Source organism: Astyanax mexicanus, chromosome 1 (assembly GCF_023375975.1).
Source record: "Astyanax mexicanus isolate ESR-SI-001 chromosome 1, AstMex3_surface, whole genome shotgun sequence".
Taxonomy (NCBI): Eukaryota; Metazoa; Chordata; class Actinopteri; order Characiformes; family Acestrorhamphidae; genus Astyanax; species Astyanax mexicanus.
Window position 1 is genome coordinate 98,516,015 of NC_064408.1, and position 13,762 is coordinate 98,529,776.

General features: G+C 35.9%; 1 protein-coding gene across 2 annotated transcripts; it reads left to right on the top strand.

Annotated features, from left to right (window-relative positions):
- Nucleotides 1-437: 437 nt before the first annotated feature.
- Nucleotides 438-13,093, top strand: zc2hc1a (zinc finger, C2HC-type containing 1A). Of its 2 annotated transcripts, XM_007252280.4 has the most exons (10): nt 438-573; nt 2,237-2,307; nt 2,653-2,769; nt 3,632-3,667; nt 6,301-6,442; nt 6,540-6,688; nt 7,700-7,796; nt 10,689-10,791; nt 10,889-10,999; nt 11,930-13,093. In XM_007252280.4, the coding sequence occupies exons 1-10, from the start codon at nt 558-560 to the stop codon at nt 12,063-12,065; spliced, it is 978 nt and encodes a 325-aa protein (XP_007252342.2). In that variant the 5' UTR covers nt 438-557; the 3' UTR covers nt 12,066-13,093. The 2 variants fall into 2 exon arrangements, with proteins under 2 accessions (XP_007252342.2, XP_007252343.2); XM_007252281.4 differs by lacking the exon at nt 3,632-3,667.
- The last annotated feature ends 669 nt before the right edge of the window (nt 13,094-13,762 follow it).

The following is a 13,762-nucleotide window of genomic DNA, read 5'->3' on the forward strand; positions in this document are numbered from 1 at the left end:
TAAAATATTTATATATATTATATAATAACCTATATAATATAAATCTTCAATATTTATTTAGAGATAAAATACTTACTGTACCTAAATAAAAATATGTACATTTTGATGTAAATAAAAATATACTTATATTGAACCAAAATAAGATGTACAAAGACTTATTGCTTGAGCTTAATAACTCAGTAACTTATTGGTAGAATAAGTAACTTATTGTAGAATGACTGTACTGTGAATCCAAACAATATTAACCTAATGAACAAAAATCCAACAATAAATCGATGTAATAAATATAGGGGTTCCCGGGCCGCCTCCCACGCCCCACCTGCCGTCCACAATACACCAGCGCACCCTCCTCCTGATACTGGCCAGCGACCAATCACATCTATGGATACTGGATCGCGGTGGACGGTCGGTCGAATCAGGCAGCGCGCGTGTTCCTCACTCGGGGAATAGCAAATGAAACGCGTGGGTACTGGCGGGTGGGGGTGCAGTTTGCGAGGGTGGTCGCTCTCCGTTGCTACAGCAGCATCTCCAGGGAGGAAGGTTACTAGCTAAGAAAGATGGAGGAATTTGAAGGTAAGAACGTAAATGACGGAGAAATGCGTCGTTTTTTTACCGTATAGACAACATCTGTGTGATGTTAATGAGATAGTCCAGGATTGTGGGAGAGCGCAGTTTACTGGGTGCAGTTGTATTTTTCTCTACACAAAGCTAGGCTAGATGTTGCTCCTGTTTTAGTGATGGTCTTGATCCAAGATTCCCTGGCTCTGAGCCGGGAGACTGGTGAGGTCTGCGGGGGCTGGGTAAAGCCCTTTTCCAGTTACAGTCTTTATTCTGTCTGCTGCTGCCAGTTCTTTATCAGACAGCTGCGGGCTGTGTGTTTCCTTAGATAGCAGTTTAATATTGGGCAGGTCTGTTTTTAGTTTATTTTTCCAGCTAAAGAGCTAAACTAACCTAGCTTGATTGTAGCTAGCTAACCTACATTAGCCTAGACTAGATACAAATACAGGGGTGCGTCCAAAACCACATAGCCTATCTAGCCTAGCTAGGTTAACGTTACATTATTCATACTATGTTCATCCTAGCCAACCTAAGCTTGCTGTTTTTTAAATCTTCTTGCTACGTACTGTTTTGGACGCAGGTAACTAGCTACCAGGATTCAGTGCTTGGTTTAACATCTATTTATTTAGCTATAAGCTTTAGTAACTTAGCTAACGTTACTTATTAAAGACAACAACAATGTTTTCTAGTTAGCCAGCCTGCTCTATCTATAAAACTAGCTGTTGCAGGTCTGTTAGCTAACCTAACCCACTGACTGTTGTTTCAGCATCTCACTGCCTCGTTTTATTTTCCACGTAAATCTAACCCTCCTGTTCAGTGACACGAAGAAAGTGAGCTCCTCAGCTCCTCGGTATGCTCTCATGTAGATAGTTGGCTTTGCTGTTAGTTTCCTATTGAGTCACACTAGCTAAAGTAGACACACCCTTCATATTAGGCTTTATTAACAGCACACAGTAAATGTAGGACAGTCTGATCCATTACACACACTACACAAGCTAAGGGCTGACTTTGTTTATGTTATGAAGTTGCTATGAAGCATCCAGAAGTTCTTGCAGTCTATTTCATTATCAGCTAATTCGTTAGTTAGTTTTTCTTACTGAAAATAGAATTGCATTGCATTTCTTGCTTCTTAAAAATAAATAGATAGATAGATAGATAGATAGATAGATTACTTTATTATGAGATAGATAGATAGATAGATATAATACATTTATATAAGATAATCTATTTATTATAGATAGATAGATAGATAGATAGATAGATAGATAGATAGATTCCTTTATTCTTTGATAGATAGATAGATAGATAGATTCCTTTTATTCTTCGATAGATAGATAGATAGATAGATAGATAGATAGATAGATCTTTGTGTAATGTATGCATTTTATATGTAAGGTATAATTACATTTATATAAACAAATTATATGAAATGCTAGTGTTTTTATATACTGCCAGTGTATTATTACCTTGCAGATTGCAGGCATGTGACCAAAAAAAAGAGGGGTTCCCAAAGGAAAAGAAAATGCCTTCTGTATTATATTCAGACAGGAAACAAACAGTGTTGTTCAGTAAAAACTTCTGTCTATTTAGGTCAGGTGGTGGTTGACTAACTGCTTTTTTTATTAGAAATTCTGATAACAATTAAAATTCTGATAACATGTTCTTTGTTCTCATTTAGATTCTGCTCCAGTATCCGAGGACCTGTTGCCTTGCAAAATATGTGGACGAAGTTTTTTTTCAAAAGTTCTTGTAAGTTAGGGTAAAGTGACTGCTGAACGTACAAGTAATGACATTGGCTGCTATTCAAACATAATAGGAAGATATACCCTTTTAGACACGCTTAATTGAAATCAAAACTCTTTGGACATATTGTTTTCCTGTTATTGATTTTTCAAATCACTCATCCAAACAACTTACTAACATTTAGGATCATCTCCATTACACAAAGTACTTTTGGATATCAGCTATGGCAACCAGGATTGTCTGATGAGTCATAGTGTAAACTTTCTCAGCGCACATAATTGCTCTTAAGCTGTGATTTTGGCATACATTGTTAAAAACCTTAAGGCATTTTTCCTCTTTCGCTCTGTGTAGAAGAAACATGTGCCCATCTGCCAGAAATCAGCAGCAAAGAGGAGGAAGGTGTTTGACTCCAGCAGGCAGAGGGCAGAGGGCACGGACATTTCCACTGTGAAACCAATCAAACCAAAGGTACGGACTACGCCCTGGGGTTGAGGTTTTAAGACCTCAAGGCATATTTCTGGAGAAAAGAAAGCTCTTTTTTCCAGATCAATTGCCTTGTTTACACATGGTCGTTTCATGCTTTTTGAGTTTTACGATTGTATTCCGATATGAAGTTAAAAATGCAGTCATAACCACAACAGTGGTGCACTGATCGGTCAAAACAATAAAACCACTGCAGGGAAATGAGTAACATTTTCTTATACAGCAAGGGAACCAGTCTTGAAGTTTATGGGTACATAAAAAGCTGATTTATACCTATTGGGGTCAAATTAACGTAATTGTGGACAAAATGGTTCACTGATGCATGTCATCTAGTCTGATCCCATAGGGAAGTTTTAATGCTGGCTCTCTCTTACTGAGTCTATGCCTCCATGGGTTGGTGCTGTTTTGGTGGCACAAGTGCGACCTACTGGTTTAAATATTATGGCTGATCTGTGTACATTTACCACAACCAAAAGTACCAAATGTCTATGGTCCTTTAATATACACTGCTGAAGGGTTCCATCCTCTAATTTTAGGGAAATGATTAGTGCCATACACACTTGCAAATTCCAAGGAGTTTTGCATAGAACAAGAAAAACTGGAAACAGGGAACATCAGAGACAGTTGATTTGCATATATTTGACCCTTTACGATCATATTTGGTCATTATACTAACACAAATTTGATGAACAGCTGTAGACTTGTTATTAAAGTCTTATCGAATACGATCCGCATCCAATTCATGTGAAATGTCCCGGTGTAAACAGGGTCTTTTTTTACCAACCCAAACCTCACATTATTCCACATGCTCTTAAATACTCTGAAAATCATTTTAATTGCATTTCAGTTACAAAGTTCTACCACCAGCTCAAAATCTGATAAAGTAAGTTGTGTTTTTGATTTTTATTTGTTCTTCGAGATCAAATATGTTTCCAATTTTTGTATGTATGTATGTAGAAGTTTTTTTGAGTCTGTGTTCTGTAAGCTTGACTACATCACTAACATTGTGGGCACTGAAGTGTTTGAATTGTGATAAACTCTTTTTGTTTGTTGTAGAACTATTGACAGTCCTCATGATGCATTTACTTAGAGTTTGTGAGTACAATCACACGCTGTGTAGGGCAGTGTACAAGCCTCCTGATAAAATCCTTACAAAATAAGCATGGCTATTGATCCATTGATCAGGTCCTCAGAGTGGCCAGGCTATAATACCTGAGTAGTCACTAATCACTACAGCTCTGTCTAACAGATTATTGAGAGTCCAGTAGGGGTCTGCACATGAGCAATGCGTAAAAGCCACACCTGCCCACTTTAACTTCATCAGAGCTGATTGTTCCTGTGAATTATATCAATATGTTTGCCAGCATCCGCCCACTCTATTATACTTTACGCCTGCATTAACTTCCCACTTTCACATGAGAGGCTGCTTCTGTGGGCACTCCCACGTGTTTTGATTTCGTCATCCTTGTCTTTACCTACTAGCTTTAATAGCTTTTTTTCATGGGATTATCGTAGGACGGGGCAGAATATCATAACTGTATAATATTATATATAATATGATATAATATTATAAAATATTTTAATATTATATAACTTTAAAATATATAAAAATATACAATACGAAAAAAAAATACCATATTTATAATATGTAATATTACAATGTATGATTTTATTCTAAAAATATAAAAAAAAAATATTTTGCTTTATCTTTAGTAAAAAGAAATAGATAACACTTTTAGATATAGATACACAGTTAGATATTTAGTATTTAAATATCCAGTAAGCCCTAGTTCTTCAGTTCAATATTAGTTCAAATTTGATCTAGATCCCTATTTAATTTGCATGCCTTTATTTTCATAGTGAAGGAACTGACGCAGAGTATTTTTCATGGTGGCGTATTTTCTGTGCTGTGTACGCAAGCAGACAGCAATAGACCTGCCCTGGCCCGCTGCTTTAACCTGCAGTCTGTTGTCTGTTTGGTTGCTAGTGCCACAGCACAGCAGATTTAACTCTGGCACCCCAATAACATTGTGGTTCACAAAGGACATGTACGAAAACCCATACTTGTGCAGACCTCTAGCTTTTATTTTTTTAAGCATGCCTCTGTAGATATTGTAACATGGAGTAGAAGACTATTTTGCTAGGCTAATTTTTAATTGCTTATTTACATTGTGTCTTAAAACAATTGCTTAACATGCTTATAGAGATACTGCCTGTAGTAGTTGGTAGATTTGTTTTTTCCTTTTCATTTACTTTCAAGGGTATGACATGCATTCTAATTCCTTTTGGTATTCCTTTGGTTATAACTCACACATTTAAAGGAGTGTATGGATACTTTACTTTTTGGATACTTTAATTACTAAAGTTAAATGAAAACATCAGTGTCATGTCCTCATGTTTACTTATAAAGAAAGGTGCTACAAAAAAGTGATGAAATAAAAAGATAATGAAGTTATTTAAGTCATGACATTTTAAAAATGTGGCAGTAGTTTTTTTTTTATGGACGTTTAGACAGTGAAAATAAAATTGCTTTAAACACATAGTTGTTTTTGATTTTGAATTATGCCTTACACTATATGCAGTATTTCATTAGCAATTCTGAATTTGAAGTAGAAAATGTTTAGGTATATATGACATAGATATGACATAAGACATGCTATTTGCACATATTAAGGATGTCAAATTTAAATTAATCTGCTTAATGAATTACCACTGATTAGTTTGTAGTTTGCCTGATGAGTTATATTTTAAATTCATATTAAGAAGCAGAGTCTGATAGGCTTTCCTTTTTATATACAGTTTATATTCCAATCAATTAAATGATTGAGCTTATTTTTGTAGAAGCCAGTGTAAGTTAGGTTAGCTTGTAAATAATCCCAAGCTCTTTTCTAAAGACATTTCCCATAATATACACAAAAGCCACACAATAGTGTTTTGTTATAAATGTAACAGATTTGAGCGCTAGTGTCATTAGTAGATTATGCAACAACATGAATACAGTCATCATTGTTCTTCATTCAAATTATGTTAAACATTCTGCATTGTGCAAATATTGAAATCAAGTCTTAGTAGTAGGTTATTTCACTCCTAATACTGATAGTCCTTTCTACAGCAAGAGGTTAAAAAAGCATGTAAGATTGTAAGTTCATGTCTATTTCTTAAACTGATCATGAACTACTTCTGTCAGCTTCTGTTATCCTCCAAGCTCTGTAGCTGGATTAATACTCTTGCTTTTCTGTCTCAGTGCTGTTTTTTTCCTGAGTCTCAATGCCTATTCAGAAAGCAACCAGAGTTTAGAAATATGCATGTATGTTGTACACTTTTGCTTATTCTTAGTACTGCAAACAGTTTTAGACTTTAATGACAGACACATCAAATCACTATAGCTTTTACTCTAAAATCTCCAGATTCTTTAAACTGTTGATGCATGATTAATCAGGCCTGTCAGACCTGTGTGTTTGCACTGGGCACTGCTTACACTGGCACCGTACTTCAACAGCATGTTTGTCCAAACAGCCTGAACCACCCAAGAAACAGTCCAACTGGCGCCGAAAGCACGAGGAATTCATTGCTACTATCCGTGCTGCCAAAGGCCTAAATCAAGTGATAAAAGACGGAGGTCCCCTTCCCCCTCCTCCACCTCCATCCTATGACCCAGGTAAGAAAATACCACACTACACATCTTGTTAGAACAGAGGTGTTTTAAAGTACATGTTCCGTAACCGTTGCATAACTGTTTTCCCCACTTGTTCCAGATTACATTCAGTGCCCGTATTGCCAGAGACGGTTTAGCGAGAATGCGGCAGACCGCCACATCAAATTCTGTAAGGAACAGGCGTCCCGCATTTCTAACAAAGGCAAGTTCTCTGGAAATGAGAAAGCTAAGCCTCCAGCAAAGACCCAGGTGAGTCTTTCCTGGCAGTTGACATGAATCCAAAAGTAGGGCTGTCACAATCACTCATTAAAGTATGATAAAAATTTTACTTTTTAGTTCACTGTTAGGGATTAGTTGGAATTAGAACTGCATGAATGATACATTTTCTAAATATGTGCTTTCATTTCGTGACGTGTTTTTTTTTTTTTATGTAAAGTGCTGTCCATAATGCTTGTGGGTAAGATACTGTTTTTTCGTGACATGCCCCTTTGCTCCAAAGATTACAACTTCAAATTTCAAGCATTTGGACATGATTAAAGTACACTATTTTTTTTTTCAGACTATTTGCATATATTGCCTGTATCTTTACACAGTATGCATAATGTTTTGAAAGATGCAAACCACTGAAACACAATAATCAGATTACAGTTTGCAAAGTAATGTTTAAAGCCTCAAGGGACTTGTGGACTGATGAGACTGAGATTAACCTGTATCAAAGTGATGGCAAAAGCAAATCGGGACTGCTCACAATCCAAAGTAAACCAGGTCATCTGTGAAACGTGGTGGTGTGAGTGTAATAGCTTTTGTATGTATGGCTGTGAAGGGTACTGGCACACTTTAATTCATTGTTGCTGTAACTTCTGAAGGCATATAGAAACATTTTATCTGCTCAGGTTCAAGTAAATGCCCCATCATCAAATCATCGGCCTTTTTCCCACATCAAGATAAACTATGTTATGATTCCTTGCATACTCCTCAAATGTTTTTACAAGGTAAAGTGAAATGGAAATAGAATTTGGCATATCAACAAAAAATAGTTTTTAGGACAGTTCTAATGAATTATTTTACTTAAGCAATAGCTTATCCTTTTCCAGTGAAGTGTTTTGAAATGCTTTAAAGGTTGGGCATGACTTGTCAGGGTTAAGTAAATCCCATGTTAATTTTTTTTACTTATCTATTAGCAATTCCGATTGCTTAATAAAGAATGAAAACTTGATTGAGCTTGACATAGAATAATTCTTTATTTCTGTATTACTGCAGTTCAAGCCTCCTGCTGTGAAAAAGGCAAACTCAGTATCTTCGGTGTCTTCCTCCCGCCTTCCCCAGCGTTCAGGCTATGGACAGGGTGCAGGAACAGGTATGGACTAATCCCCAGTAAAGTCAGTATCAGATTATCAGACACGTGAAAAACGTGCACTCAGATAGCATTTCTTTATACATTTGGCCTTTTTCCTCCAAAAGAATTGTTGCACATTTTGACAGATAACGTTGTAAAGGCAAGCACCAACATGACCAACATGGTGCTGCTGGATTATGTTCCTTTAAAAGTAATTACAGCATAACCATCAACAATATCTATCTGAACACTTTTTAAATCAGCTCATGTTTACTTTTCCAACATTCTTCAGTGATTCAGGTGCTAAATGAGGTTTGGATGCTGAATGTTGGAACTGTGCATTGCTACTTATTTCATGATCAAACTGTCATGACTGGAGCACAACAGGTCAAACACAAAATAGCATAAAAAAACAAATGTTTAATTGGAGTAGTGCAGCTGTGATTTTATTTCTTAGTCTAAAAATGTTTGACCGGAATTGAGCATGTTGAATTAGTGTTTTTTCCTGCTTACTGACGTTTATGCAGTTGACCATGACCGATTGGACATTTTCACAGTTTTCATCTGAAACTGTTTTCGCTGTTTCCGCTGTTTAACATGTTTTGATTATACCAGATATTAGATAAAGCCAAACTTTAATTTTTCAGTTTGTTTTAAGTGAATCAGAAAGTGTTTTTATCAAATGGAGGAGCTCTTCAATGTCCATGTACATGTGCAAATACTAAATATAGCAAATACTAAACACTCCCCATCATAAGGACTGAAAAAAACACAAAGAAGTGGCTCTGAATCGTGACTAAATTTAATTGAAAAACAGTTCAAAACAATTCAATCTATAATTTTTCTTAGAAGACGATAAAGAAAAATATGGTAATTCCGGATGAGAATTAAGTCACAGGCAGCTATGTAAATATAAACTAATTTGAATAGGGTCAGTCTTTAACATTCCCTATTTTACTAATAATGTGTGTGCTGTTTGGTCTTTTATTCCCATAGACAGTTATTTTTACATTTTCAGAACACTCCAAAACAATTACTGACATCAGGATGTTTGTGTATGTCTTAGAATGTGTGATCAGTGTGCTTTATCCCTGGTCTCATAAAACACAGTGCTGTAATTGTAAACTAAAGGGCTGTCTTAAACTAATAATCATAAACTTTCAAAATGTTTCCTTAAATATCAAATTTCCTTTAAATATTCCTTTACAAACAAAGGTAACACCCTCAACAGTCTGCTCCCTATTCCCTGTTATTAACACATGCACAAATTGGTGCTCGATTAAAAAATTAAAAAACAAAAATAAATAATACATGACCTGTGACTTGAAATGTATATGAAATGCAAAAAGCCTAGTATTTAAAAGAAACTTTTTACTTCAAGAACTCCGGCGTCAATGTAAACACATTGTTTGTTTAGGAGCACTTACTCCAGCCACTGTGTTGCCCAGTGCTGGGTTCATGAGGTATTGTGTTCAGTGTGCAGCTGTCTAAGGAATTATTTAAGGAACCTACACCTAACTTTGGCCTCACCTTTTTTAAGAGTAATGAGCTATATCGACTACATTTAAGAATTTCTTTGGTCAGAGTGCCGCAAATGCGAGAGAGGAAGAGGTCTGGTAGGATTTTCTGCCTGCACACATTTTTGGCATTAGTCTCCTCTGCGGGAAGCACTCAGTACTTTAGTGAAAGTTTTTTTTTCTTCCCCCATTGATGAGTCATCCTGGTTATAGTGTAACTTCACAGCAGTCAAACCTCAGTCACTACAGTAAACCTCTTACTGTTGTCCCTAAGTTCAATAACACATCTGAGGATTTTATGAAACTGTATATATATAATTCCCTTCGGTAAGGGAAAATCTTTCCTAAATGTTTAAATAAACTTTGTGATATCTGATACTGAATAACATACTATTCTTCCTATAAATGCCTCATTTAGGATGGTATTGATGCCTAAATGTTTGTTCTTTGTGGATAACAATAAGTCATACTTAGTTGAAAACCACATCATTCTTCTTATTTGAGGCATTTGTTATTTATAGTTTAACAGCAAAATGAAGTTCTTTTACATTTGCAATTATGGCATTTACCCAATAAATTGATCTGCATTTGTTAATCGGTTTACAGAGGAGTGTGTCATAGAGCAGGGGTGGCATCATTTTATGGGTGGGTATTGAGTCGATATCAGTGGAAAATCCGGAATCAGATGTCAGAGGGAAATACAGATAGAATATAGTCTGATCCTGTAACAAATCTAGCCTGTAACAACACACACTTACTCTGTAATGTGATATAGGCTACGTGTTTAGTGGTGTAGTAGTGGTGTTTGATAGTTAATAGTGTAATAGACCATGCATATGTTTTACTGCTGCTTTGACAATTTACAATTTAAGTTTCGATGCAGAGCCATATTGATAACATACAAGGAGTTCACATTTATATGGCATTAACATATGCACCAAGTGTGCGGATAAAAATGGCACAGTTTGTAAACATTGTGCCATGAGACCTAAAAGGACAAAGTCAACAACTCTATGTGAAGGACATTGTTGCACTGCGAGAGGCCAATGGTGGTCTCACCAGATACTGACTGTTTTTCTAAAGCCCCAGTTTCTCACAATACTGTAAGCTGACGGTAAACCTGTGTAGTAATCAGTTTGTCTAATCAGCATCTTGATAAGTTCTTACTAACACAGATTTACACCTAATTGTGTAAAGAGTTGAGAGAAAAAAGCATTTTATGTGTACAATCTATGTGTAAAATCTTTTAGTTCAGCTCATGAAAAATGGGATCAAAGCCAAAAGTTTTGTTCAGTGTATGTGTTTTCAAATACATAAAAATGACCAAAAGCCTGTGTTAAAATGTAAAAAATAAAGCAGAAAGAAATCTAAAAGTGCTTCTTGTGTTCCTCTTCAGGAATTCAGAGCAGCAAAACCTCAGCTGGCTCAGTGAGGAGTATGTCGACTGGCTTCTCTCCATCGCGTACCAACCTCGGTGGCCTGACCAGTCCTCCCTCTGGGTAAGGCTTGCTTCAGGCTGAAGCCTACAATGAGCAAGTTGTTTGTTTTTTTTTTTTTTTTTAATATATAAACAATTTTCATGTCATGTGTTCACAGTGTTAATATGAAGCCCAAAGGTGTGGTTAGTCAGAGCGCTCAGAGGAACACAACCCCTGGAATAGGGATTAACAAGAAGAAGATCTACAATGCTGACAACTACAATTCAAGGTACTTTTTCTTTCCTGATCAACAGCTCAAAATCAAATCCTGTTTTTAGAACCTTTGGTCAATTTAAAATGCCCTTGTAGATTATTTAAATTTATAGCTTTCTCCACTGTGTTTTAAAGTATTGTCCACTAAAAAAATTAAGCTCTGTGCGTTTGTCCTGTCAGTCCTGTCTAATTTGTACCATAGAAACAACATGAAGGAGACTCAATCACTAAGCCAACTGAGCAACTCGAGCAGCCTGTACCAAAAATATTTTAAATGATTATTTTAATGGGTTACTTATTATCAAGGTAAAATGTCCAATTAACTGTGGTATTTATCACCCAGTAATATTGTTCCTGTATAATTGAGCTTTCAAAAAAAGCAGTTGTTTGTACTAATATACTTTCTACTTATTATATTTTAAAAACAGTACATGAAGACGTTCATAGCCAACAACAGTTTTTTAAAAATCTAATTATTTTAAAATGAATGCACTGGCATGACAAAAGCCATATGAGAGCAGGATGTATATTGATTGTAAAGTATTACCTTAGGGGACACCATCAGAACATACCATATTAGCTACTCCTTCTTATATTTATATTTAGTAACATTTATGTTCGCCTTCTCTTACCTGGGTTTCACTGCATACAAATTTCTGATATGCATGACTAGATGTGATAGAGATAATTGATTAGATTCACTTTTTTTTTTTGAAGTTTCATTTGTTTGTGTAGTGTAAAATAACACACATTATCAAGATAGTTTCTGAAGAAACCTTGTCACTGCTAGCTATAAACAAGGATTTACAACCGGTCCTTTGTTTCCTACTGGGAATTGGGGCAGTGAATGTCAATGATATGGTGTAAATGTTGTTCTTTGTTTTTAGTGTCAAACAGGCCAGTTGATCCTTTTCAGCCTTTTGTTCCACTTTTTTTTGCCTCTTAGGAATGACATAAAAAATGAAGAAGAGTTGGATTACTCCACACAGGGAACCAAATTCTGCCATGAATGTGGGACCAAATACCCTGTAGACTGGGCCAAGTTCTGTTGCGAGTGTGGGGTGAAAAGGATGTGTATTTAGATACAGAACGTGAAAGAAAAAGAAACAAAATCAGAGGGTTTGAGACACATTTTAATGCTGAACTTTTCCTTCCGTCACGCTAGTGCCCTGGTTGCATATCCTTTTCTTTAAATTCAGTCCTCTTATATTTATCTTTTAAACACCCAGTTTTATTGTGTTTATTACTGAAGTGCAATATGATGGACTACTGTTTCGGAAAATGAATAGAATTATTTTTTTAATCAGGATTTACCCAAGACTACATGTTTTGAAGCATATCTAGAGTCAAGAGACTTGTAAAAGTGGAGCCTGTTAGACCTCACATTAGATTTTTTTTTATATCAATATCCTGATAAGCCATCTTTATTTAATGGACTTGAGCAAGAAATGGAAGTATTGTGACTTTATAATTTATATGTTATTTATGACCATCTAATTGCTGTTTAGAAACCAAGCAATTCAGTTTTGTATTAACGTTTGTGTTTTGTATGATCTTAATGCTTATTTTATTATGTTTTCAGTATTTTTATCTCTATTGAATGCAAACTGTATGAGAGGTTGATTCATCAAGTAGATACAATCCATCACAGCCCTTCCCTTGAGAGCTTAGTAGCGCTTTTTTCACAAACCTATTCACACGACCCCAAAAACCTCAGCGCAAAGGCAAACAAAATGTCAAATTTGGCATTTTCTGTCATTTTTGATCACTCTGTACAAACCATATGCAAAAAGCTTTATATAGTCTGGTTCATTGCCTTAGGATCTTTTTTAAAGCCACCACTGTAGCTCAGCCAAGGTCTTCGCCATGTTTATTGTAAGCTAAAAAGCCTCGGAGTTAAATCTCTGGTTAGTTTCTCACTACTGTCACTGACGAACACTATAGCAGTTCTATAAAGCTTACAGCGTTTTCTGTACGCCCACTGTATTGTAAATTTTTTGTGTGGCAAAATGCTCACGGTCAGGCTGGACATTGACACTAGTATGTCATTCTGTGAACCGATATCAAAAGCTTTTGAAACCCTCCTCAAATAAACATAAATGCGTGTGAAGAGTTGGTGTTCTTGTGGTTACTGAATTTGATGTCTCATTTTGTCCTTGTATAAATAAATAAGCAAAATGTCTTTGTATAAAAATATATTTATTTATAGAGAGAAGAAATGAAATACGTCATTAAAGAGCAGAAAATATTAGATGTTTAAACAGATTTGTGGGGATTTCCACAAACTTCCACACTGTAAGAATGCCCACTTGTGTCTAGGTTATTGAACATGCACAAATGGTTGTAGTAGCAGTAATTCAGCTAGATGTGTACACTGACCAACACGAGATGCTGTGCAATGCAGAAAAATAGAGTGGATATCCATAGCTTGAAAACAGTTACAAACATCTAGTAGTGCTATGAAAGATCTGCTTGATTCACCACAATTAGTCCTTTGAGTGAAAAGGCACCATTTGTTCGTGGAAGCATCATTGTGCATCATTGCAATGTTATATGGTTGATAATGCATGCACCTGGTTTTCTTCCTTCTGGTAGTGAATGTTGTTCACCAGTTGCCGTGTGTTTATGTCCACTCAAACAGGTAATGCAGGAATGCAGTGTTTCGATTTGGAGCACAGCAATGCTTCACTGTGTCTCTTCTCTCCTTTATAGCTTGAATGTCTCTTGTGGGGCCCATACTTAAGTAGAATTGTATTGTTCGTAGGCTTTCTGTATTCCT